Source organism: Oncorhynchus tshawytscha, linkage group LG18 (assembly GCF_018296145.1).
Source record: "Oncorhynchus tshawytscha isolate Ot180627B linkage group LG18, Otsh_v2.0, whole genome shotgun sequence".
NCBI lineage: Eukaryota > Metazoa > Chordata > Actinopteri > Salmoniformes > Salmonidae > Oncorhynchus > Oncorhynchus tshawytscha.
In genome coordinates this window covers 15,450,163-15,478,044 of record NC_056446.1, presented here as the reverse complement: position 1 = coordinate 15,478,044, position 27,882 = coordinate 15,450,163, and the positions used below count along the sequence as shown (strand labels likewise).

General features: G+C 41.9%; 1 protein-coding gene across 2 annotated transcripts in view; it reads left to right on the top strand.

Annotated features, from left to right (window-relative positions):
• Positions 1-16,461, top strand: part of clvs2 (clavesin 2) — a 39,963-nt gene extending 23,502 nt beyond the window's left edge. For both annotated transcript variants that reach the window (XM_024377981.2, XM_024377980.2), the window contains 3 exons: positions 10,054-10,164; positions 10,462-10,682; positions 14,471-16,461. In XM_024377981.2, coding sequence (XP_024233749.1) covers positions 10,054-10,164; positions 10,462-10,682; positions 14,471-14,564 — 426 coding nt within the window. In that variant the 3' untranslated portion in view covers positions 14,565-16,461. The remainder of the gene's footprint in view (positions 1-10,053; positions 10,165-10,461; positions 10,683-14,470) is intronic.
• The last annotated feature ends 11,421 nt before the right edge of the window (positions 16,462-27,882 follow it).

Genomic DNA, 27,882 nt, shown 5'->3' with positions numbered 1-27,882 from the left:
TGGTTTGTGACTGTGTCTCTCTTCTGTCTCTCCTTTCTCCTCTCTAATTACCCCGGCTGAATGTGTTAATTCCAGGGTGTATCTCTTCAAAGAAAACAGAGAATGTGCAATGGTGTTGTCATTTTAAATGTACTTAACGTGGCTCTCAATCAAAAGCCTTCCCCGAGGATAATGCTGCTGCTTACTGTAATCTGCTTTTAAACTAGTGCACACGAAGAGGTCTGATTCCAGGGAAGAGATAACAAAGTAGCATCTTCACTCCAGGCTACGTTTCCTTTTTAAAAAGGGCTCTGCTATATGTACGTATAATTTTTTTCATTTTCACCGCAGGATGAGTTCACTCATCCTTTATCAATGACTCCTGACAGGAGCAGAGCAGAATTTAGAGAGCTCGTCAAGCCAGGAAAAGATGGGCTCATCAGCTTCTAAAAAAAGAACAGGGAGACATGAGAGCCGCATGCCATAATGTTCAACATCGACAGTAGTGGAAGAAGCCCAGATTGAAAAATCAAATAATATTTACTTACATATTATAGGCTATCAAGTGGCGTTTTTAGCATGTAAATCTTGTTTTTTGGGGGGGCTCAAAACAGGTGGGGCTCTGCCAAGATTATATGATAGTCACTGTTGTAATCGGATTATCAGCATGTTTTGGTAGACAAATAACATGTCATCAGTGTATACCGTTGACTCCTTGTGGAACAACAGTTTGTAAGCTCCTCATTCTGGGATGTTGCCAGTATGTGTTCGTCAGTGTTCACTGATGAGTTTGACAGCTTGGCTTTATAGGCTTCTATTGCCATAAATTGCTCTTTGCAATGCAAGGGAATGCCCCATCAACAATCGATGCCTGGTTAGATGGACTCCCCTTGAACCTCAGCTCTAGTCTCTAGCTTTAGTTGCTTGGGAAAATCTGCGATGTAACATCAGGAAACTTCTAGATATCCAACAAAAGGAGGAGCTGTGACATCACAGCCACCAAGAGATCAAAGCAATGACATGTGTCTATTAACTAATATGTCCAAACACAAGCTAATAAGCTAATAAATCAATTGAAATGATCTTGTGATAAAAGAGCTTTGGAGCCATGCAAAATGGCCCATGTACACCAATATCCATCTGTTCATGTTCCTCGCTGCTGGCCTCAGATGATTTTTGGATGTCATTTGTCTTTTTAGCTCATCAGATTCAAGTTCTAACCTATAGGAGTCTAAGCCCTGTCTGAGCCCGGGGAAGATGTTTCTACTAAGCAATAATGAATTGTTTTAAGAAAGTCATACCAAGGATCATTTAGCTATTTGATTAAGAATTTTAAGACCACTTGAAGTATAAAAAAAATAACAAAAAAATGTATTTGATTAAAAAATATATTTTTGACCTTACTGCAATTAGCCCATACAATCGCATTGAATAACCGATTCACTACATGGAACAACAGATATGAAATAATACATATGGAATCATGTAGTAACGGTTTTCTTTAGTTGAAGGAGAGGCGGACCAAAACGCAGCGTGGTGGTTATTCATGGTACTTTAATAAAGACACTATACATGAATAAACTAACAAAACAAGAAATGTGAAAAACCAAAACAGCCCTATCTGGTGCAAACACAGAGACAGGAACAATCACCCACAAACACACAGTGACACCCAGGCTACAACTAATGACACCTGCCTCTGATTGAGAACCATACTAGGCCGAAACATAGAAATACCCAAATCATAGAAAAACAAACATAGACTGCCCACCCCAACTCATGCCCTGACCATACTAAATAATGACCAAACAAAGGAAATAAAGGTCAGAACGTGACAGTACCCCCCCCCCCAAAGGTGCGGACTCCGGCCGCAAAACCTTAACCTATAGGGGAGGGTCTGGGTGGGCGTCTGTCCGCGGTGGCGGCTCTGGCGCAGGACGCGGACCCCACTTCACCATCGTCTTAGTCCGCCTTCTTGTCCGCTTCCGTGGCCTCCTAACCACGGTGACCCTACTAAATGACCCCACTGGACTGAGGGGCAGCTCGGGACAGAGGGGCAGCTCGGGACAGAGGGGGGGTAGCTCGGGACAGAGGTGGGGTGTAGCTCGGGACAGAGGGGCGGCAGCTCGGGACAGAGGGGCGGCAGCTCAGGACAGAGGGGCGGAAGCTCGGGACAGAGGGGCTCTGGCGCCTCTGGGCTGAGGGGCTCTGGCGCCTCTGGGCTGAGGGGCTCTGGCGCCTCTGGGCTGAGGGGCGGCACTGGCGGCCCCTGGCTGACAGGCGGCCCCTGGCTGAGTGGCGGCCCCTGGCTGACTGGCGGCACTGGCGGCCCCTGGCTGATTGGCGGCCCCTGGCTGACTGGCGGCCCCTGGCTGACAGTTCAAAAGTTTGGGGTCACATAGAAATGTTCTTGTTTCTGTCCATTAAAATAACACTAAATTGATCAGAAATACAGTGTAGATATGGTTAAAGTTGTAAATGACTATTGATTTTTTAAAATGTAATATCTACATAGGCGTACAGAGGCCCATTATCAGCAACCATCACTCCTGTGTTCCAATAGCATGTTGTGTTAGCTAATCCAAGTTTTAAAAGGCCAATTGATCATTAGAAAACCCTTTTTCAATTATGTTAGCACAGCTGAAAACTGTTGTTTAAAAAACAATAAAACTGGCCTTCTTTAGAATAGTTGAGTATCTGGAGCATCAGCATTTGTGGGTTCAATTACAGGCTCAAAATGTCCAGAAACAAAGACCTTTCTTCTAAAACTCGTCAGTCTATTCTTGTTCTGAGAAATGAAGGCTATTCCATGCAAGAAATTGTCTAGAAACTAAAGATCTTGTACAACGCTGTATACTACTCCCTTCACAGAACAGCGCAAACTGGCCCTAACCAGGATAGAAAGAGGAGTTGCTCAACTGAGCAAGAGGACACGTACATTAGAGTGTCTAGTTTGAGAAACAGACAAGTCCTCAACTGGCAGCTTCAATAAATAGTACCCGCAAAAAAACAGTCTCAACGTCAACAATGAAGAGGCGACTCCGGGATGCTGGCCTTCTTGGCAGAGTTGCAAAGAAAAAGCCATATCTCAGACTGGCCAATATAAAGAAAAGATTAAGATGGGCAAAATAACACAGACAGTGGACATAGGAAGATTGGAAATAAGTGTAATGGACAGACAAATCTAAGTTTGACGTGTTCGAATCACAAAGAAGAACAATCGTGAGACGCAGAAAAAATGAAAAGATGCTGGAGGAGTGCTTGATGCCATCTGTCAAGCATGTTGGAGGCAATGTGATGGTCTGGGGTTGTTTTGGTGGTGGTGAAGTGGGAGATTTGTACAGGGTAAAAGGGATCTTGAAGAAGGAAGGCTATCACCCTGTGGACGGCGCTTAATTGTAGCCAATTTCCTCCTACAACAGGACAATGACCCAAAGCACAGCTCCAAACTAGGCAAGAACTATTTAGGGAAGAAGCAGTCAGCTGGTATGCTGTCTATAATGGAGTGGCCAACACAGTCACCGGATCTCAACACTATTGAGCTGTTGTGGGAGCAGCTTGACCGTATGGTACGTAAGAAGTGCCCATCAAGTCAATCCAACTTGTGGGAGGTGCTTCAGGAAGCATGGGGTGAAATCTCTTCAAATTACCTCAACAAATTGTCAACTAGAATGCAAAAGGCCTACAAGGCTGTAATTGCTGCAAATGGAGGATTCTTTGAAGAAAGCAAAGACACAATTATTACTTCAATTAAAGTAATTATTTCTAACCTTGTCAACGTCTTGACTATATTTTCTATTCATTTTGCAACCCAATTCATGTATGTTTTCATGGAAAACAATTTCTGAGGCTGGTAACTCTAATGAACTTATCCTCTGCAGCAGAGGTAACTTTGGGTTTTCTTTTTCTGTGGTAGTCCTCATGAAAGCCAGTTTCATCATTGCGCTTGATGGTTTTTGAAGAAACTTTCAGAGTTCTTGACATTTTCCGTATACCTTGTCACAACACAACTGATTGGCTCATTAAGGAAGAAAAATAAATTCCTCAACTGAAACTTTTGAAAAGGCACACCTGTTAATTGAAATGCATTCCAGGTGATTACTTTATGAAGCTGGTTGAGTGAATGCCAAGAGTATGCAAAGCTGTCATCAAGGCAAAGGGTGTCTACTTTGAAGAATCTCAAGTATAATATATATTTTGTTTTGTTTATTTTGATTTTTTTAACACTTTTTTGGTTACTACTTGATTCCATGTGTTATTTTGTAGTTTTGATGTCTTCACTATTATTCTACAATGTAGAAAATAGTAAAAATAAAGAAAAACCCTTGAATGAGTAGGTGTGTCCAAACCTTCAATTGGTACTGTACATGTTTGTGAGAGTCTCACCTTTCCACAGAGGGGTCATATTAGTATGTAGCCCAAACTGTTTGGACGCTACAGACAGAAATTTGCAGATTGCCTGTACCGACTTCAGCCAATTCTCCAGAAGCTTGTGGTGGTCATAGAGCAAAACGGAGAATACCATCGTGTTTGGGAGAGTCTCATCTTTCTTCGAGGGGCCATAATAGTTTTGTAGGCCAAACTGTTAGGATGCTACAGACAATCTTGTGAGAAGACCGATTTTCGGGATGTCTCATAGTCTGACAAACACCTCTCTAGCTCTGTCACCTTTCACCGCAGACGCGGAGGTGCGACGTCGGCAGATGTGGTGAATTGAGACGCATCCAATGCAGATATCTCTAGCTTAAACTGATGGATGTTTAGGGGATGTTTTTTTATTATGCCAATTAGATTGCTACAGACCTATATCTATCCTACCCTACCTTTCTAAGGTCTTCGAAAGCCAAGTCAACAAACAGATTACCGACCACTTCGAATCCCACTGTACCTTTTCCGCAATGCAATCTGGTTTCAGAGCTGGTCATGGGTGCACCTCAGCCACACTCAAGGTCCTAAATGATATCATAACCGCCATCGATAAGAGACATTGCTGTGCAGCTGTCACAGTTGTTATGAGAGACGGACCAAGGTGCCGTGTGATTAGAGTTCCACATATTTTATTCAGTGAAACTTTAAACAAAACAATAAACAACCAACGCCCGTGAAGTAACGTAGTGCTACATGCACCTACACAAAACGATATCCCACAAAGCAGGTGGGAGAAAGGGCTTCCTAAATATGAACCCCAATTAGAGGCAACGATTACCAGCTGCCTCTAATTGGGAACCATACAACCCAGCCACATAGAAAATCAATGACTAGAACATCCCCCTTGTCACGCTCTGACCTAAACACCATAGAGATCCGAGGGCTCTCTATGGTCAGGGCATGACAGCAGCCGTATTCATCGACCTGGCCAAGGCTTTCGACTCTGTCAATCACCACATTCTTATTGGCAGACTCAACAGCCTTGGTTTTTCAAATGATTGCCTCGCCTGGTTCACCAACTACTTCTCTGATAGAGTTCAGGTTGTCAAATCGGAGGGCCTGTTGTCCGGACCTCTTGCAGTCTCTATGGGGTGCCACAGGGTTAAAGTCTCGGGCCGACTCTCTTCTCTGTATACATCAATGATGTCGCTCTCGCTGCTGGTGATTCTCTGATTCACCTCTACGCAGACTACACCATTCTGTATACCTCTGGCCCTTCCTTGGACACTGTGTTAACTAACCTTCAGACGAGTTTCAATGCCATACAACTCTCGTTCCGTGGCCTCCAACTGCTCTTAAATGCAAGAAGAACTAAGTGCATGCTCTTCAACCGATCGCTGCCCGCACCTGCCCGCCCGTCCAGTATCACTACTCTGGACGGTTCTGACTTAGAACATATTGACAACTACAAATCCCTAGGTGTCTGGCAAGACAGTAAACTCTCCTTCCAGACTCACATTAAGCATCTCCAATCCAAAATTAAATCTAGAATCGACTTCCTATTTTGCAACAAAGCATCCTTCACTCATGCAGCCAAACATACACTCGTAAAACTGACCGTCCTACCGATCTTCGACTTTGGCGATGTCATCTATAAAATAGCCTCCAACACTCTACTCAACAAATTGGATGCAGTTTATCACAGTGCCATCCATTTTGTCACCAAAGCCCCATATATTACCCACCACTGTGACCTGTACGCTCTCGTTGGCTGGCCATCGATTCATACTCATTGCCAGGTCCAGGTCATCTACAAGTCTCTGATAGGCAAAGTCCCACCTTATCTCAGCTCACTGGTCATGATAGCAGCACCCACCCGTAGCACGCACTCCAGCAGGTATATCTCACTGGTCACCCCCAAAGCCAATTCCTCCTTTGGCCGCCTCTCTTTCCAGTTCTCTGCTGCCAATGACTGGAACAAACTGCAAAAATCTCTGAAGCTGGAGAGTCTTACCTCCCTCACTAGCTTTAACCTCTCTGGGATATGCCTCGCCAACAGCCAGTGAAATTGCAGGGCGCCAAATTCAAAACAACAGAAATCCCATAATTAAAATTCCTCAAACGTACAAGTACTTTATACCATTGTAAAGATAAACTTGTTGTAAATCCAGCCACAGTGTCCAATTTAAAAAAGGCTTTATGACGAAAGCACACCAAACGATTATGTTAGGTCAGTACCTAGTCACAGAAAAACACAGCCATTTTTCCAGCCAAAGAGAGGAGTCACAAAAAGCAAAAATAGAGATAAAATTAATCACTAACCTTTGATGATCTTCATCAGGTGACACTCATAGGACTTCATGTTACACAATACATGTATGTTGTGTTTGATAAAGTTCATATTTATACCCAAAAATCACAGTTTACATTGGCTATTTATGTTCAGTAGTTCCAAAACATCCGGTGATTTTGCAGAGAGCCACATCAATTTACAGAAATACTCATAATAAACATTGATAAAAGATACAACTGTTATGCATGGAATTTTAGATCCACTTCTCCTTAATGCAACCGCTGTGTCAGATTTTTAAAAAACTTTAAGGAAAAAGCACACCATGCAATAATCTGAGTACAGCGCTCAGACATCAAAACAAGCCAAACAGATACTGCCATGTTGTGGAGTCAACAGAAGTCAGAAATAGCATTATAAATATTCCCTTACCTTTGATGATCTTCATCAGAATGCACTCCCAGGAATCCCAGTTCCACAATAAATGTTTGTTTTGTTCGATAAATTATATTATTTATGTCCAAATACCTCCTTTTTGTTCGCGTGTTTAGTATACAATCCAAACTCACGAGGCGCGGGCAAGTCCAGGCGAAAGTTCAGACGAAAAGTCATATTACAGTTCGTAGAAACATGTCAAACGAAGTATAGAATCAATCTTTAGGATGTTTTTATCAAAAATCTTCAATAATGTTTCAACCGGAAAATTCCTTTGTCTGTAGAAATGCAATGGAATGCATTCAGCTCTCATTCCCCCTTCTTCACAGTAGAAGCATCAAACAACGTTCTAAAGACTGATGACATCTAGTGGAAGCCTTAGGAAGTGCAATATGACCCCATAGACACTGTATATTCGATAGGCAATGACTTGAAAAACTGCAAACCTCAGATTTCCCACTTCCTGGTTGGATTTTTTCTCAGGTTTTTGCCTGCCATATGAGTTCTGTTATACTCACAGACATCATTCAAACAGTTTTAGAAACTTCAGAGGGTTTTCTATCCAAATATACTAATAATATGCATATATTAGCAACTGGGCCTGAGTAGCAGGTAGTTTACTCTGGGCACCTTATTCATCCAAGCTACTCAATACTGCCCCCCAGTCCCAAAGAAGTTAAGCACCAGCTGTCAGAGCAGCTCACAGATCACTGCACCTGTACATAGCTCATCTGTAATTAGCCCATCCAATCTACCTCATCCCCATACTGTATTTATTTATTTATCTTGCTCCTTTGCACCCCAGTATCTCTACTTGCACATTCGTCTTCTGTACATCCTACCATTCCAGTGTTTAATCGCTATATTGTAATTATTTCACCACCACGGCCTATTTAGATAAAGGTTCTGAAAATTTTTCCCAGGTATGCGGACATCCATCTTAGGTGGCTAATGTCACTTGAAACGGATCAGCTGAAAAAAGCAGATGGCATCCAAACATCTGAGACCAACAGCATGGAACATGAACAGATGATCACAGTTGAGCTTCATGCTCTCACATTTTTGGAGGTTGTCCTCCCCAAATTAAGCAGAAGCAGAAGTATCTTGTAGTTTGAATAAATAAATACATGAGGGCAGCGGTGGTTTCTATTCCTCCCCCTTCCCCCTTCCTCACTTTCTCGACATCACACTAGGGGTACAGATCAATCCACTTCCACTACCAACAACCAGAGGAGGAAGACAGAGCGTCCATCATGTCTTCTGATTTGTGTTTCATGTATAATGCAGATGGCGCCTTCATCCAAGTCAAAGCTGTCGGATGGATCACAAAGCAGGAGGGACAAATATTAGGCAGGCTGATGCTGCTCTCAGGAACATACATGCTGTGGCAGCCTGGGAGATTTGGCCGGGTGAGGCGACTCGGACCTCTGCCCTCTTCCTGTCCACTGTCAGCTGTCTCTGTTCGTTGGTGTCAGATCTTGTGCCAGAAAACTGTGAGCGGCTCCGCTGGTGCCAGACTCTGGACCGCCCAGTGTCCTTGCAGCCAGGCCAAGGGACGCTAACCCAGCTGTTCAGCATCACCACGGCGACAGAGGCTGTCCATTTCTGAGACGGAAAGCGGCCCTAAAGCTCAGTTCTGTCATCTTTGCCATCAAAGTACATGACTCTTTTCTCTCTCAGACACATGCTAGCCCCACTGAAGGTGATGACGAGTATCCTGAACAAACAATAGACTCTTAACACCCTGGTCCCTGTGATCACAGTAACTGTGTGTAAAATAATTAAGGTGTAAGCATCCTTCTGTTCGGGTTTCCAGAACTACATGTGCACATGAAGCCATTACTGTCCTGTTTTTAAAAAAGAACAGCCATCTGCTTATTTGCAAACGTTCTAAAAATCCATCTGCATAGCCAAGAGGCAAGAGCTATCTCCCACGGCAAGAACACCCTCTGGCACTTCAACTTGTTGTCTGAAAGTGTGATAGAAAGAATTAGTATCCCCTGTATCTGTATTGTGATATGAGTTGATTGCCATGCTTAGTCAGTGGAGGTGTACGTTCTTGCTCGGTAGAAAGGTACAGCACAGCTTGCGTTAATGAAGAATTAACAGCGTGGGAGGGAAAAACTCCATAATGACAGTCATGTCTGTGATCTTAAATGTCGAGCCTGATGAACATCGATGAATAACGGACAGATTTAAGAGGGAGAGCTGCAGTAAGCTAGCGACACCATCATTAGCTAATTCGAATGATACAGGTCACCATTACACCGGTCTTAAACCTCAGTAAAGTCTTCAGAACAGATGGAAACCACACTTACATATGAAACTGAGGCATTACCAACTCATTAAATGTTATGTGAGACTATTGAGTTTCCCCCAGGCTGTGTCACTAGGTTACATGGTGCACTCTGGGTGTTCCTCCTGTGTCCACCTCACAGACAATCCCATAAATCATCAGATTACTCATTTACATAAATGTTTCCCCAGGGATCCAGTTCTGGTGCTCGCCAGCCAACCGAGATACAATCTCAGCATACTCCCTGTGTCCAAATTATGACATAGAGATTAGACCATTATGAGAATAGTGTCCAATCTATGAGAAATTCCCTGGCTGCCAGTCTCCAACCTGCATGGCAATGCAACATTGCCCAGAAGACAACAGCACTGAACAATTCAATGTTAATTCAGTATACAGTAGCTAGTAAAATAAACGGACTGGGTGATTTTCGATGAGCAACATTAACATAAACCCAACATGTAAACCCATCAAGATTGATGGAAAAGGGAATGGAAAAATCACTTAATGATGTTAAATTTACATTCTACATAACAACGTTCAACTCCACTCTCATTAAAACATACTCTCCTCTGACATACTGTAATTTGAATAGAATAAAAGTAACAACGCAAAATAGGATTAAGTTAGTAACCATACCAACAGGCAGAATAGTGAGTGTATTTGTGCTCTTTGTTGCCCACAGGACAGCTTCCCTGCCAGGTTCGGAGGAATCCATTTTGTGAACCAGCCGTGGTACATCCACGCCCTGTACACCGTCATACGCCCCTTTCTGAAGGACAAGACGAGAAAACGGGTAGGAGGAGAGTTTGTTGTTGAGGGAACATAATGAAAAATCTTTTTGACAGAGACCACCGGTTCAACTGTGTTGCTGTACAGTATAACCAATGAATGTATGTTCATTGTGTTCAACATCATTTATGGTAACCTTCTGAAGAGCTGTGCTCATATAAACAGTGTTCAGGTCAGCTTTTCACAATGGCGAACCTATACTCTCTAACATACTGTAGACTTTTGCATGCTGTTAGACTGTATATGCTCATTTATCTATCGGTGTCAATGTTGTGTTGTTGTTTTGTCCATCCCTCTGCAGATCTTCATGCATGGGAACAACTTGAACAGCCTTCACCAACTCATGCACCCTGAGATCCTGCCCTCTGAACTGGGTGGGATGATGCCCCCCTACGACATGGGCACCTGGGCCCGCACCCTTCTGGACCACGCCTATGATGAGGAGACCGAGTACTGCCCCGAGTCCTACACCCTGTCTGTCAAAGACCTTGAGAAAGACCTGTCTCCTAAAACCATGAAGAGGTCCGTCTAGACTCATGTTATTCACGTGTGTCAATGTGATAGATTGTGTGTTGTGTCTTCATACGAGATAAAAGTAGAGGTGTCTTCTAAGAAACGGACAAGTTACTCTGTCAGATATGTCATAGCTGATGCATTTTCTTCCAGGTATATCATAAAGTACAGTTGAAGTCGGAAGTTTACATACACTTAGGTTGGAGTCATTAAAACTTGTTTTTCAACCACTCCACAAATTTCTTGTTAACTAACTATAGTTTTGGCAAATCGGTTAGGACATCTACTTTGTGCATGACACAAGTAATTTGTCCAACAATTGTTTACAGACAGATTATTTCACTTATAATTCACTGTATCACAGTTCCCGTGGGTCAGAAGTTAACATACACTAAGATGACTGTGCCTTTAACAGCTTGGAAAATTCCAGAAAATGATATCATGGCTTTAGAAGCTTCTGATAGGCTAATTGACATCATTTGAGTCAATTTTAGGTGTACCTGTGGATGTATTTCAAGGCCTACCATCAAACTTGCTTGACATCATGGGAAAATCAAAAGAAATCAGCCAAGACCTCAGAAAAACAATTGTAGACCTCCACAAGTCTTGTTCATCCTTGGGAGCATTTTACAAATGCCTGAAAATTACACGTTCATCTGTACAAACAATAGTACGCAAGTATAAACACCATGGGACCGTGCAGCCGTCATACTGCTCAGGAGGGAGACACGTTCTGTCTCCTAGAGATGAACGTACTTTGGTATGAAAAGTGCAAATCAATCCCAGAACAACAGCAAAGGACCTTGTGAAGATGCTGGAGGAAACAGGTACACAAGTATCTATATCCACAGTAAAACGAGTCCTATATCGACATAACTTGAAAGGCTGCTCAGCATGGAAGAAGCCACTGCTCCAAAACCGCCATTAAAAAGCCAGACTACGCTTTGTAACTGCACATGGGGACAAAGATCATACTTTTTGTAGAAATGTCCTCTGGTCTGATGAAACAAAAATAGAACTGTTTGGCCATAATGACCATCGTTATGTTTGGAGGAAAAACGGGGAGGCTTGCAAGCCGAAGAACACCATCCTGACCATGAAGCACAAGGGTGGCAGTATCATGTTGTGGGGGTGCTTTGCTGCAGGAGGAACTGGTGCACATCACAAAATAAATGGCATCATGAGGAAGGCAAATTATGTGGATATATTGAAGCAACATCTCAAGACATCAGTCAGGAGGTTAAAGCTTGGTCGCAAATGGGTCTTCCAAATGGACAATGACCCCAAGCATACTTCCAAAGTTGTGGCAAAATGGATTAAGGACAACAAAGTCAAGGTATTGGAGTGGCCATCACAAAGCCCTGACCTCAATCCTATAGACAATTTGTGGGCAGAACTGAAAAAGCGTGTGCGAGCAAGGAGTCCCACAAACCTGACTCAGTTCCACCAGCTCTGCCAGGAGGAATGGGACAAAATTCACCCAACTTATTGTGGGGAGCTTGTGGAAGGCTACCTGAAATGTTTGACCCAAGTTAAACAATTTAAAGGCAATGCTACCAAATACTAATTGAGTGTATGTAAACTTCTGACCCACTGGGAACGTGATGAAAGAAATAAAAGCTGAAATAAATCATTCTCTCCACTATTATTTTGACATTTCACATTCTTAAAATAAAGCGGTGATCCTAACTGACCTAAGACAGGGAATTCTTTACTGGGATTAAATGTCAGGTATTGTGAAAAACTGAGAGGCAAATACATTTCACAAGGTGTATGTAAACCTCTGACTTCAACTGTATATGGCTCATGTAATAACCACAGGAATAGGGCAGAAATTGGACATAACTAGGGATTCCTAGACCTATAAGATACATGGAAAACACATGATTGATTTTCTACAGTAGGAGTAATCCTTCATTAAATTACACGGGAGCACAGAGCACAAAAAATATGATGTTTTGTGTGTTGTGTACTGAAGGCCTCTCACCAACATTATTCAGTGGGGTAGCTCCTAGACATAATCATAGGAAATGGTATACTTGGATATTATAATATGTATTCACTATTCAAAATGCGAAACTTGTTCAGAGAAATCGATCTCAGTGTTTAATTTAGGCGAGTGGTTTAGTTTCTGAAATCCTCCATAGCGGATAGTTTTGTACATTTTATAGAAATAATAAATTAGGCATGGTGACATTAGTTTGCTTTAGTGACAGTCCCTTGTCTCGGTGAGTTTCTTCAGGGCTGTCTCTCTCCACTTACTGGCTCATGAAATGAGCATTAGGCAAAATAGATGAATATGATGCTCTGATCTTCACTCAATGGAGTGCGCCAGCTACCTTTTGGAGCATGAACAGAAGTGATGGAGTTTTACCTTCGGCAATAAGCTCAGTTCCAATCCTGCTGCCCCACACAACCCTCTGACTGAACTTGTACTTCCTCCATGCACAGCACAGTATCCTTAGTAAAAAAAAAAATGTTTTGGTTCAGCAGATTTTTATCAGTGAATTGTACTGTGAATGACATTTCTGCTTACCAAGACAATACACTGATGCAGCAGTCGAAGCAATGAGAGATAAGGTACTGTATGGGATTTTCATTGATTCATGAAGGACATAAAAGCATTTAATAATGTCTTTATTCCCATTGTTATCTAAGCCCTCTTTTACCCTGATCTGGCCTGTATCTGTGACAGAAGCATTTGATTGGTGTATCATAGCATCTTGGCCAGGGGCCTGATATATGGCGAACGTAATGCTGTAAATCACCTGCAGCCATATGATCTGAAGTGACTTATTTTAGTCAGGGGCTTTCAGCTACCCACTTTACGCTGCGATTTATACGCTCCACAAAGGTCAAGCCAACATTTGCCTTATCCATTAATTGATTAAAAATAAATGGCAAAATTGGTTATGAGTCACTGTTGGAGAACCATATGCTCTGAATGATGAGCCGCTGTATCATGGCCACCCCATAATGACACAGCCATACTGAACTGTGTGAGTGGTGGACTGACTCCGAGGCAGATCTGTTTTACGTCACTGTTCACTGCTGCAGTGATTACATAGGACCCTGGTAGCAGCAGTAGCTTTATGTACTTGTAAATGTTAAGCTCACTGAGGCTGATAGGATCCTACTAGTTACTATTCCAAAGGCCATTTGAGCCCCTGTGTAAATACTGTACAATCATCTCTTTTATTTTGTTTGTGGGTGTTTTTTTGTTTGTTGCCACAGGTGATTGGTTGTTGAAGCTCTGGTTGTTTTCTTAGTAATCCTCATCAGTCATATGAATGTTTATCCGCCACGGCAGACACAGGAGACCAACGTATACCAGACGTCTGCATGACGAATGATCGCTCCAAAAGCGGCTTAGGTTTCTATGGGAGAAATACATCAGAAATAGGTTAGAGCAGTGTCTGAGGGTGACATTTTGTGATCAAATGACCTTTTCGGGCTCATGTACTATACAAGACAACAACATTTCTAGGGGAAGAGAATTTTTAATGTTTAGTTTGCACGTGTGTGTACGTTTTTGTGTTTTTGGGGTATTGCACGTGACCCGAGGCCTCCTTAAACAATTCATGCTGGGGGGATTTTGGGATGCATTTATGAAACCAATCGTCTATGACCTTGTATGATTCCTTTGTGTGCTACCTGCTCTGCAGGATGCAAGGGTTCTCTGGTGCAAGTGCACTTTTTCATCCCACTCCCTTGTACTAGGTGAGAAGTCCTCAGTGATAGTGCTTCAATGAACACAGGCCTCTCTGATGCCAGTCATCTTTTATTCATATCCACAGGTCCCAGTCGGTGGTGGAGCCCGGAGTGCTTAAACGGCCAGAAAAAGTGAAGAGCGAGGAGGAGAACATGCAGCCGCTGCTCTCGCTGGACTAAAGTACGGCGCGACAACGCAAGCAGACCAGGAAACATCGCCCTCAGACAGAAAGACAGACAGAGGGGAGACAATCCCCATGCTCCCTCCGACAACAACAAAAAGAACACAGAGACGTAACGATGCGAGGGCAGAGATCGGAGCATAAGGAAAACCTCATCATAAAGACGAGGCATTTTGAGAGATATTTCTAAAAACAAAAAGGGAAGAGAAGCTAATGGCGGAGGTCCAAATGTTATTGTCATAGTGCCAATTCAACACTGTAAATACACTTCTCATCTAAACACTAGGAGGATGGGGGAGTTATTGTGACAGGAAAACATGCAAAGACTGCTGTTAATATTCTGTATGTGCTTCTCGTGAAATATTTTGTGATAAAAGTGGTACCATAGGAGGATGATGGGAAATCACGCTTAAAGGGGATTGAAAGCTGGGGACTTTTGGTACAGTATTTAACATTTCCAAACCGGCAAGTGCAGCTCGGGATTTGTTCTAATAATGTTTTTTTAATGTTTTTATTTTTTTTACATTGAACCTTTATTTAACTAGGCAAGTCAGTTAAGAACATATTCTTATTTTCAATGATGGCCTGCCGGAGATCAGTGGGTTAACTGACAGTAACCATGAAAACATGACAAATGTCTCATATTTTGAAATGATTTAGTATCAGCTATTGGTTCAGCTCAGAAGAGGTAACAGTGTTGTCACTGTGTCATGTGATTCCAAAAATGTGTTCCTGTTCAAGGATTATCTTGAAACGATCTGCTTCCATAGGAGATGTTGCCCACTACTGCACACACCTACTTGAAAATCAATTTAGATACACTATTTAAAATAAATACATATTATTATTATTAGAACACCTCATATCTTATTTTAGGATGCTGGAAGTTAAGTTACAGTATAATGTATACATATGATATCAAACTTTTGTGATGTCTGCAGGGGTACAGTCAGTTTATGCCACTGTGTGATCTTCCGTTGCTAGCTCCTTTGTTTCTCCCTGCATGATGGTGAACCTCGAGGCAGTGTTCAGCTCTGGAGCCTCTGAGCCCTGACACAGTGCTGCCTTCCTGCTATGCCACTAACATGGATTCACTCTGGCGTGGCTGCCTGGCTGCCCAGAACTAGGCCAGACAGATCGACAGTCCTAATACCCAGTGATCACACGGTCCAGGCAATATCATCTCCAGCTCGATAACCGAGGAACTTATGCTCTCAGCTGCTGCAGACCCAGGAACCTCTTTGGTTTCTTTGGTTAAGGGAGGGCGCCGTAACAACTTGTCAGTGTCACCCAGTCTGTCTGTAGTGACCGTCAGGTAGCGATGTGTGAGAGGCGTTGCAATAACCCGATAGTTGAACAATGGTATTGTTGTCCGAAGCCTCATTGATCGGATGCTGCTGTCTGTGTGTTTCACCCAGGTTTAAAGTATTTCATGTTTTTGTGTGATGTTCGTCAGTATTTGAAGGCATCCACGACTCGTTTGGCCTGTGCACTATTCCGATCATCCTACATTACAGGATGATGATGCAACAACAGCAGCATCTTTTTTTTGAGGCTGGAACACACGTTTGAGAATTGAATATGTTAAGCATCTGTAATATTCTTCCGACTGTTTTCATGTATGCAGACTTGCCATTTCAACCAAAGCCCCCCTTTGACAAAACAACGTCTTTATTGTGTAATGCTTTACTTCATCTATGGCTTCAAGGTACAGTAACGACTTCTTATGACAGTTAATAATTGTTCATGAAATGAATGCATGTTATTGCTTCGAGTTAATCCTTTGGTTTCATGTTTCCATGTCAATTTGATTGTATATGCTGTACACTACCGTTCAAAAGTTTGGGGTCACTTCGAAATGTCCTTCTTTTTGAAATTAAAATGACTTCAAATTGATCCGAAATACAGTGTAGACATTGTTAATGTTGTAAATGACTGTTGTAGCTGGAAATGGCAGATTTGTTATGGAATATCTACATAGGCGTACAGAGGCCCATTATCAGCAACCATCACTCCTATGTTCCAATGGCAGGTTGTGTTAGCTAATCCAAGTTTATCATTTTAAAGGGCTAATTGATCATTAGAAAAACATTTTGAAATGATGTTAGCACAGCTGAAAACTGTTGTGCTGATTAAAGAAGCACTTTCTTCTGAAACTCGTCAGTCTATTCTTGTCCGGAGAAATGAAGGCTATTCCATGCAAGAAATTACCAAGAAACTGAATATCTCGTACAACACTGTGTATTACTCCCTTCACAGAACAGAGCAAACTGGATCTACCCAGAATAGAAAGAGGAGTGGGAGGCCCCAGTGCACAACTGAGCAAGAGAACAAGTACATTAGAGTGTCTAGTTTGAGAAACTGACGCCTCACAAGTCCTCAACTGGCAACTTCATTAAATAGTACCCCCAAAACACAAGTCTCAACGTCAACAGTGAAAAGGCAACTCCTGGATGCTGGCCTTCAAGGCAGATTGCAAAGAAAAAGCCAGACTGGCCAATAAAAATACAAGTTTAAGATGGGTAAAAGAACACAGACACTGGACAGAGGAACTTGGATTAGCTAACACAACGTGTCATTGGAACACAGGAGTGATGGTTGCTGATAATGGGCCTCTGTACGCCTATGTAGATATTCCCCCAAAAATCTGCCGTTTCCAGCTACAATAGTAATTTATAACATGAACAATGTCTACAATGTATTTTGGATTAAATTGATGTTATTTTACTGTACAAAAAAAAGTGCTTTTCTTTCAAAAACAAGGACATTTCTAAGTGACCCCAAACTTTTGAACGGTAGTGTATGTGGGGACAGATAAGAGAGAAACTCAAATTAGAGGTCTCGTCAAATCACAGATTATTCAAAGCAGACGTGTTGGGAAGAGTGTTTAATGTTTAAAAGTCCTTGAAAACAACTTGCTGAATTAAATTATGTAAATTAATCAAACATGAGCAACCAATAAATATGGACACACAGGTTGGTATCACTCTGCTCTCTTATTTACCTGTTTTGCACTCCTGTATACTGCATACTACGTTTATGCCGAATGAATATCCTATAATGGAAAGCCATACTCCTGACTCACACCAATTCCAGCTTGGCAGTAAGGCATAAGAGCGTGAGCCAAACCGTGTCAAGACCAACGTTATGCTGAAGGATAAACTGACCTTGTATTTATGGGCACTTTTATTAGACGGACCTCTGCTGTTGAAGTATGAGTTGCAGACCACTGAACGGGATACATTAGGATAACAGCGGGTAATTGAGAGACCTTCAAAGCATTCAGTAAGCAGGTCGCATTTAAATGAGAGCACCTCCACTAAACACGTGTATTGGCAAATTTGCTGATGAATACATGAAAAGCTCTGAAAGATATCAAAAGCTGTGGGATCAGGGTAATTGGTCGGGTGGAAAATTACCCCCAGAATACCTCTAGGCCGTGTTTCAGCAAAAATGCAAGCGGCTGGTGTCTGTGTAGAGAGCTAACATGAGGAATTGTCGCAGCAGAAGGATTTTTCCAACCTTGCCTATAAATCAAATCAATTGTATTGGTCAGATACACATATTTAGCAGAGGTTATTGCGGGTGTAGCGAAACACTTGTGTTCCTAGCTCCAACAGTGCAGTGGTATCTAACAGTGCGGTGGTATCTATAAACGGCAGTGGTATCTAACAACGATTCACAACAATACAAACAAATCTAAAAGTAAAATGATGGAATTAAGAAATATATAAATATTATATTGAGCAATGTCGGAGTGGCATTGAATAAAATACAGAAGAATAAAATAATTTATAAACATATGAGATGAGTAAAGCAGTATGTGAACATTATTTAAACATGATTAAAGTGGCCAGTGACTCCAAGTCTATATATATAGGGCAGCACCCTCTAAGGTGCAGGGTTGTGGAAGCCAGCTAGTGATGGCTATTTAACAGTCTGATGGCCTTAAGATAGAAGCTGTTTTTCAGTCTCTCAGTCCCAGCTTTGATGCACCTGTACTGACCACGCCACCTGGATGATAGTGGGGTGAACAGGCTGTGGCTCGAGTGGTTAATGTCCTGGATTATTATTTTTCTTCTTCAGCCTTCCTGTGATATCGGGTGCTGTAGGTGTCCTGGACGGCAGGTAGTTTGCCCCCGGTGATGCGTTGGGCAGACCGCACCACCCTCTGGAGAGACCTGCGGATGCGGGCGGTGCAGTTTCTGTACCAGGCAGTGATACAGCCCGACAGGACGCTCTCGATTGTGTATCTGTAAAAGTTTGTCAGGGTGTTGGGTGACAAGACAAATTTCTTCAGCCTCCTGAGGTTGAGCCATACTGAGCCACCCTGGGTTTACTGCAGTGTGTGTGAAGAAGAGAACACACCTCAATCCCTTACTGAACACACACAGCAGCAAACCCATCAGCTTTTTGAATTATTCATTGAGAAAGCCATCGTTATTCCCTCCGACATGACCATCACGGTGCAGTCTGTTTGGCTAGTTGGTTCACCCAGTCAGAGGAGGCCCATACTGACTGAGACAACAGACGTGGTGTGATTTATGATTTCACATGGCTTTCTCCACCTTGACTGAGTCTACTGGTCTTCCCCATTGACTTCAATGTATCAATGTAGCACTCTTTGTTCTATAGCTGTGTCACTCTGCTGAGAGCGTGAGGAGCCAGAGGTAGAACCAACAGCTTCCATATTGCCTTACCTTGCCCTGGTTCACTCCCAGACAGTCTCTTATGGAGATTGGAGGTCTAATCCTGGCCCGAGGTGGCCTCTGTGAGCTGCCTGCCTGCCTTCTGCGTGTTTAGGCTGTTGATGCTGGAGGGAGTTGTTTTGTGGAGGATGCTGTGGCCAAATAGGCAGAGATGAATCACACCTCTTTACCTCAGGTCTCTTACTCACCATCACACGCATGAGACTCACCCGCTCTGACTACGTGGCAAGGAGCAATATTCTCTTTAATGTATCTGTCTGCACAGTGGTTATATCAGGAATACTAACAACCCCCACAGCATCCTTGATTTCACTCTGTTTTCACCCAAAACTCCACGGTAGCTCTAAACCTAAAACAACAAGAGGTTGTTTTTAAAAAAAAGTCCCTTGTATTATTTATTGCAAGAGATGGCATTGCCGAGCATGAGGAACATTGTACTAATTTAGTGCTCTGGCTGACCCAGATCTCCTGGCTCATCAGCTGATGATGAGGCCTAGCGTGGCTCTCTCTCTTTGTGGTACCCTGTTACTGTAGCTCAGGGAGCATAGGGACCTCAGGACCAACATCTCTCCTCTGCTTGGATTTGATTTATTTCGCAGCTGAAGAACCATGGAGAATTCAGTATTTACAGTAAATAGTGCCCTGCTTTTAGGGGACAGAAAACATGCATTAAAATAACATGGTTTTAGCAGGAAACCAATGTAAGAGAGAGATTGACTCACTGGATTCTATTTTTGTTCCCTGCCCTGTCCTGAGTTGATTCGATTCCATTAGATTTATGAATGGCCCAGGCGTGGGCTGGGCTGACTGACTCCCCTTGTTGGGCCAGTTTGGGAGGAGCCTTGAGAGAAAATAGAAAGGACGGACCCAATAATCAAATTATACAGCGCCACTAAGGTCCTTTGGCATACAGTAGCCTCCACTCATACAGTATCTGTGGAACTGACTCAATGTTAAGAACAGCAATTCTCTGCACTGCATGATATTTAGGCAAACACACCTCAAGTACTCTGTCTTATTTGTAGTTCCCCTCTCAGGCCTGGGAATGGAATATACACCGTCCTGGGAGTCTTAAAGGCTATCTAGCTGGTAAAGTGTCATAAAAACACAGCAGCAATTGATGGAAGCACTCTACAGCAGCACATAAGGTTGCCTGCTTCATAACTGGGGTAAAATAAAAAGCAATAAAAATGCCAGGTAGGATTATTCCTCTGTTGCAGAAACAGTATTATCGTTGCTGTTTTATTCCCTGTCTATAAGGACTGCTGTTAAATCAAATCAAATCAAATTTATTTATATAGCCCTTCGTACATCAGCTGATATCTCAAAGTGCTGTACAGAAACCCAGCCTAAAACCCCAAACAGCAAGCAATGCAGGTGTAGAAGCACGGTGGCTAGGAAAAACTCCCTAGAAAGGCCAAAACTTAGGAAGAAACCTAGAGAGGAACCAGGCTATGTGGGGTGGCCAGTCCTCTTCTGGCTGTGCCGCGTTGAGATTATAACAGAACATGGCCAAGATGTTCAAATGTTCATAAATGACCAGCATGGTCCAATAATAATAAGGCAGAACAGTTGAAACTGGAGCAGCAGCACGGCCAGGTGGACTGGGAACAGCAAGGAGTCATCATGTCAGGTAGTCCTGAGGCATGGTCCTAGGGCTCAGGTCCTCCGAGAGAGAAAGAAAGAGAGAAAGAGAGAATTAGAGAGAGCACACTTAAATTCACACAGGACACCGAATAGGACAGGAGAAGTACTCCAGATATAACAAACTGACCCTAGCCCCCCGACACATAAACTACTGCAGCATAAATACTGGAGGCTGAGACAGGAGGGGTCAGGAGACACTGTGGCCCCATCCGAGGACACCCCCGGACAGGGCCAAACAGGAAGGATATAACCCCACCCACTTTGCCAAAGCACAGCCCCCACACCACTAGAGGGATATCTTCAACCACCAACTTACCATCCTGAGACAAGGCTGAGTATAGCCCACAAAGATCTCCGCCACGGCACAACCCAAGGGGGGGGCGCCCTGTTACACAGGGGAAGATGGACATAAGAGGATTGGGCCTAAACAACTGTCTTTATAGTCACTGTTGTGCCCAAGGTTCAGATAACTTTGTGGTTGGGTGGCATGACAATGTGCTGTGCAGAATACAACAGTTTAAGGACAGATTACTGAAGATTTGCTAAACGCTAGTTAGAAACTGTGCTAACGCTAGTTAGAAACTGTGCTAACCCTAGGTAGTAACAGTGCTAACGCTAGTTAGAAACTGTGCTAACGCTAGTTAGCAGCTTCCTTCAAACTGAACACAGATACACAAAAAATGTATCCATGAGTTCATCTGACTCTGGGGAAGTAGATAAAAGGGGCCTCATTGCCAAAATCCCAAACTATCCCTTCCATGACTGGAAGATATTAAAGACATCTATATCTATAATATGAAGTTAGCCCATACCAAAATAAAACACAAAGACCTTTAAATGTTAACATGTTTGTTTACTCAATTCGTAATGCTTACATTGCATTGTCCAGAGCCACGTTTTGCTTAAAGTACTGTATACTAAAAACTTAACAAGGTTGACAAAAAAAGCCGCCAAGAGAACATTGTTCTGAAAACAAAACAAAGAAAGGAAAAAATAAGAATTCATATAAATACTGCAAAGCTATATAAGTACTGTATTACCAGTTGGTTTATGCTCCATGTACAACATACTTTGAAAATATATTTTTGGGGGGATTTAAAATAAATAATGTGCTGTTGTTTAAATAAGAGTTTGGACTTCATTAAAACTGTTCAAAAACGAAAACTACAACATAAGAACAGTATCATTAAACATATCAGTGACATCCTGTTGTGATTCATTGCAGGACAGAGCTACAGCAGAGCAGGGAGAAAGTTGAGCAATAGTCTCACAAAGTAGGAATAGAGCACTGACAAGGTAACCCAGGGTAAAGGGCTATAAAAAAGGAATAGCCCCAAATAAAAAATGTCCCTTGTGTATATTTGGCAAGAAAATGTATCTACATTGAAATGAGTATTTGGGAACATATCTAATATTGTTGCTGTTACATAAGGTGTGTAGTTTGTTTTCCTCCGTGCATGTCAGGAAATCAACAGCGCGTTCACATCTCATAGCAGTGCAATCTATATCCACCCATTACATGTATCTCAACTGATGTCTGACAGGTCTGTTAATAGCTAATATTTCAAGTCCTACAGTAGTGCACCAGAGTGTTGCTGAAAACAAGGGACAACAACTGCAAAATGTGTTGTCTTTGTTCAAATAACAGTCATGCATAATACAGGCAATTAACAAAACTGAATCGTCTTAAAGAACAAAACAACCCAAAACATATTTCAATTCTGAATAATGTTTTTGAAATGACATTGTTACAGCTCACATAATCGGCACATACTCAGTGCTTATGAATCATGTATATCTGAGGTCTGTACTCTGTCAAGACATTCCACAAGTGAATAAATTCACTGAAATGTGCCAGCAGCACTGGCGTAAATCAAGTAAACTTAAGGTATTAAAACCTCGTACGGTATGGTTGTCTTTGTCATTGCTTTGTTATACCTAGTGACTGGGAAAGGTATGATGATATGACCAAGCTCATAATGAAGAGCAGTTAACCAACAAGTACTTTCCACCACCAGTAAACAAGTTTCCCTGACAAAAAAATACAATAGAAAGGTAAGACATAGTTATAATTATGAAAAAATAATATTCACTGCAGTTGTTGTTGATGTTTATCGTTGATGAGTGTATCTCATGGTGGGGGGGGACTCTGCCCCCAGCCATTAGTCAGATCCACACAAAACAACACACAGCTCACAGCAGCATTTCCTCTGGTGGAACAGGAAATGGAGCTCTGGAACTTCAAAGTCAAGTTTCTTTTATTCTCTGGCCTACTTCTCAACACTTTGTCGAGCTGTTGTTGCTGACTGTGGATGCACGTGTCCTTGGAAAAAGACAGTTTACTGTACCACTGCAAAATGTATGGATAGATAGTAGATAGATACCATACAGCAGGCTGAGACAGCTACAGTCAAAACAAACAAAGCCATTGCTCAGCCTTTACGCTCAGGGATTCACAGTATGGGCTCTCAAGTCACCATGTATTGTCTATACAGTTGAAGTTGGAAGTTTAGCCAAAAACATTTCACCTGACATCAATTCCTGACATTTAATCCTAGTTAAAATTCCCTGTTTTAGGTCAGTTAGAATCACCACTTTATTTTATGAATGTGAAATGTCAGAATAATAGTAGAAATAATTATTTATTTCACCTTTTATTTCTATCATCACATTCCAAGTGGGTCAGAAGTTTACATACACTCAATTAGTATTTGCTAGCGTTGCCTTTAAATTGTTTAACTTGGGTCAAACATTTCGGGTAGCCTTCCACAAGCTTCCCACAATAAGTTGGGTGAATTTTGGCCCATTCCTCCTGACAGAACTGGTGGAACTGAGTCAGGTTTGTAGGCCTCCTTGCTCGCACATGCCTTTTCAGTTCTGCTCACAAATTGTCTATAGGATTGAGGTCAGGGCTTTGTGATGGCCACTCCAATACCTTGACTTTGTTGTCCTTAAGTCATTTTGCCACAACTTTGGAAGTATGCTTGGGGTCATTGTCCATTTGGAAGACCCATTTGCGACCAAGCTTTAACCTCAGCCTGACTGATGTCTTGAGATGTTGCTTCGATATATCTATATCATTTTCCATCCTCATGATGCCATCTATTTTGTGAAGTGCATCAATCCCTCCTGCAGCAAAGCAACCCCACAACATGATGCTGCCACCCCTGTGCTTCATGGTCGGGATGGTGTTCTTCGGATTGCAAGACTCCCCCTTTTTCCTCCAAATATAATGATGGTCATTTTGGCCAAACAGTTCTATTTTGGTTTCATCAGACCAGAGGACATTTCTCCAAAAAGTATGATCTTTCTCCCCATGTACAGTTGCAAAGCGTAGTTTGGCTTTTTTATGGCAGTTTTGGAGCAGTGGCTTCTCCCTTGCTGAGCGGCCTTTCCGATTATGTCGATATAGGACTCGTTTTACTGTGGATATAGGTACTTTTGTGCCTGTTTCCTCCAGCATCTTCACACGGTTCTTTGCTGTTGTTCTGGGATTGATTTGCACTTTTCACACCAAAGTACATTCATCTCTAGGAGACAGAACGCGTCTCCTTCCTGAGCGGTATGACGGCTGCGTGGTCCCATGGTGTTTATACTTGCGTACTATTGTTTGTACAGATGAACGTGGTACCTTCAGGCATTTGGAAATTGCTCCCAAGGATGAACCAGACTTGTGGAGGTCTACAATTGTTTTTCTGAGGTCTTGGCTGATGTCTTTTGATTTTCCCATGATGTCAAGCAAAGAGGCACTGAGTTTGATGGTAGGCCTTGAAATACATCCACAGGTAAACATACAATTGACTCAAATGATGTCAATTTGCCTATCAGAAGCTTCTAAAGCCATGACATAATTTTCTGGAATTTTCCATGCTGTTTAAAGGCACAGTCAACTTAGTGTATGTTAACTTCTGACCCACTGGAATTATGATACAGTGAATTATAAGTGAAATAATCTGCCTGTAAACAATTGTTGGACAACGTACTTGTGTCATGAACAAAGTAGATGTCTTAACCGACTTGCCAAAACTATAGTTTGTTAACAAGACATTTTTGGAGTGGTTGAAAAACAAGTTTTAATGACTCCAACCTAAGTGTATGTAAACTTCCGACGTCAACTGTACTTATCGACCCTTCTGTTGTAGCGAGGACATCTAAGCTCAGATCCAATATTTTCTTTCACATGGCCTTGAAACATGGACTCCTGACATCAAGTCTCGTACTGAGCTGAGCCCAGTAAAATGCTGGACTCAGCTCAGCAACACCATTATCAGAAAAGGGCACACCTACTTGAAAATGCAGTGCCCTCCTTTATGAGACAGTAAAGCAAGTACTTGCAAGTAGTTAATTATCTGGTCCCATATTCACAGCACGCAGTGACTACATCATGTTTGTAACTCTACACATTTATTGGATGCATTTCCTTTTATTTTTGGTTGTGTTTCAGATTATTTCGTACCCAATAGAAATGAATGGTAAATAATGTATTGTGTCATTTTGGAGCCACTTTTATTGTGAATGAGAATATGTGGATGTGTGGATGCTGCCATATTACGGATAATCCTGAATGAATCTTGAATAATGATGAGTGAGAAAGTTACAGACGCACACAAATTGTAACCTCCACTCTTATGGTAATGGTGAGAGGTTAGCATGCCTTGGGGGTATGATATTTTTGTGTTTGTAACTCTTTGTCTGTAACTCACGCACAATTTCACGATTCATGCAAAAAGTATCCGTAATCATATGGTACCATTTACATTGATGTATAAGTGTTTTCTATTCTTATTTACAGTAAAAGGGACTGCACAACCACAACCACAAACACAACCAAACAAACAGAAAATGCATCCAACAAGTTTGTAGAGTCACAAGCTTGATGTAGTCATTGCGTGCTATGAATATAGGACAAAATACTTACATTTGTACTACTTTGTCCCAATACTTTTGCTCCCCTAGAATGGGGGGGACTATGCACAAAAAGTGCTGTAATTTCTAAACAGTTCAACCGATATGGATGAAAATACCCTCAAATTAAAGCTCTCAGTCAGCACTTTAACCTCATTGTCACTGTTGGATTTAAAATCCAAACTTTTGTAGTACAGAGCCAAAATAAGAAACAAATGCTTCACTGTCCTGATAATTACGGAGGGCACTGTATTTCAGCAGTCGGCTGCTGCGCATAGAAGCAAGCGCCATGATAGGAACATGACAGGATGATGAAGTCACCCACATCTATATATCACAGGATAACATCATAACGCCATCTCACGATAATCATTGTTGGTCATAAAAAAAACGTGTGGACAGTCATTGACTTGACCTGCTCTAGTGTTGCATTCTCATTACACACACTCCTCAAAGGAAGAGAGAGCGAGAGTGAGAGAGAGAGCGAGAAAGAGGTTCTTCTGGTTAACAACGGGAGCTCCCATGAGTAATTCTACCATACTCAATATCCCACAATCCTTTACCGACATGCCAAGCAGCAAAATACAAGCTGATGCAGTTATTTACATGGAAGCAATACATTAAACACACAATACATAAAACAACATCACAGTGTAAGTGATGAGTGATAAGGCCATGTTCATGTGTGTATGTAGATCTGGGCAGATGTATACAGTAGGTGTTAGCATGCCGGTGAACCATATTTTATAACGTCTGACAATGAGTGGACACGTTTACTGTAGGTGAAAACTCCTGGTCATCTTTGTAAGGGGGACTACATTTGAACTTTTTTTCATTAACTAATGATATTATGTCTGAATCTAAAATATATATTAGGGTCATTTTTAGGCAAAAACAAATATCTATCCTCTTTCTTGACCAAACTATGATGCACAAAGCCACACAATTAAAACAATATATTTTCTGAAGATCTTCCCCACTGGGCACAGACGTCAGATCAACGTCTAGTTTTGATTTACATTTGGTTGAATTGTCAACTAACGTGAATTCAACTTGAAATCAACGACAAATGTCACCATGTCATTAGACTTAGGTTAAAAGTTGGGTGAAAAGAATATGAAATGCCCTTAAATTGACGACTTAATCGAATCAGTTTCCCACATCGAATCCACTATCTTCACGTCGATTTTTTGGGGGGGGTTGAAATTACGTGGAAACAACGTTCATTCAACCTGTTTTTGCCCAGTTGGTCATTGTTTATTTGCAGTATCGTTTGTACTCTGGATTTGATGCGCAACTTCTACAATAGTGTCTCAAAATATGGTTTAGGATTTTCTGACACAGGTCAGGCACAGAGTGCAATATTAGCAGGGTATGACACACATCAACAGAAACCTACAAACATGGACATGTTCGGCCAAAGCGAGTAACATTGTTCATTTGTTATTGCACAGCATTTTCAGTGTGTTTCCTTCAACAAAATAGAATCAAAACATGAAATGAAACTCCTAACTCCATTTATATCCGAGTGCCATAGATGTATGGCCCAGAAATCAATGTACAGACAAGTATTGAAATCATTAACTTGATGAATGTTGTGATGTAACAAAAATAATGGTGTGAAGTAACCATTCGACAAACGTAAACGACAAGATTTAACATCAAGATGTACATTATATACAGTACATTGAACTTCAGCTAAAATACAAATGATATGCATGTGTACATTGCATTTGCTTGAAATGTACAGAAATGATCAATTCCATTTGCTGCTGAAGGTGATGTATCCATAACCTACACTCCTTTCATAATAAATACATCAGAATACAGAGAAATACAGAAAAACATAGATCACAAAGAATTCAACACTGAGCGCTACACTCTTAGAAAAATGGTGTAATCTAGAACCTAAAAGGGTTATTCGGCTGTCCCCATAGAATAACCCTTTGAAGAACCCTTGTTGGTTCCAGGTAGAACCATTTTGGTTCCAAGTATAACCCTTTTGGGTTCCATGTAGAACACTTTCCGCAGAGGGTCCTACATGGAACCCAAAAT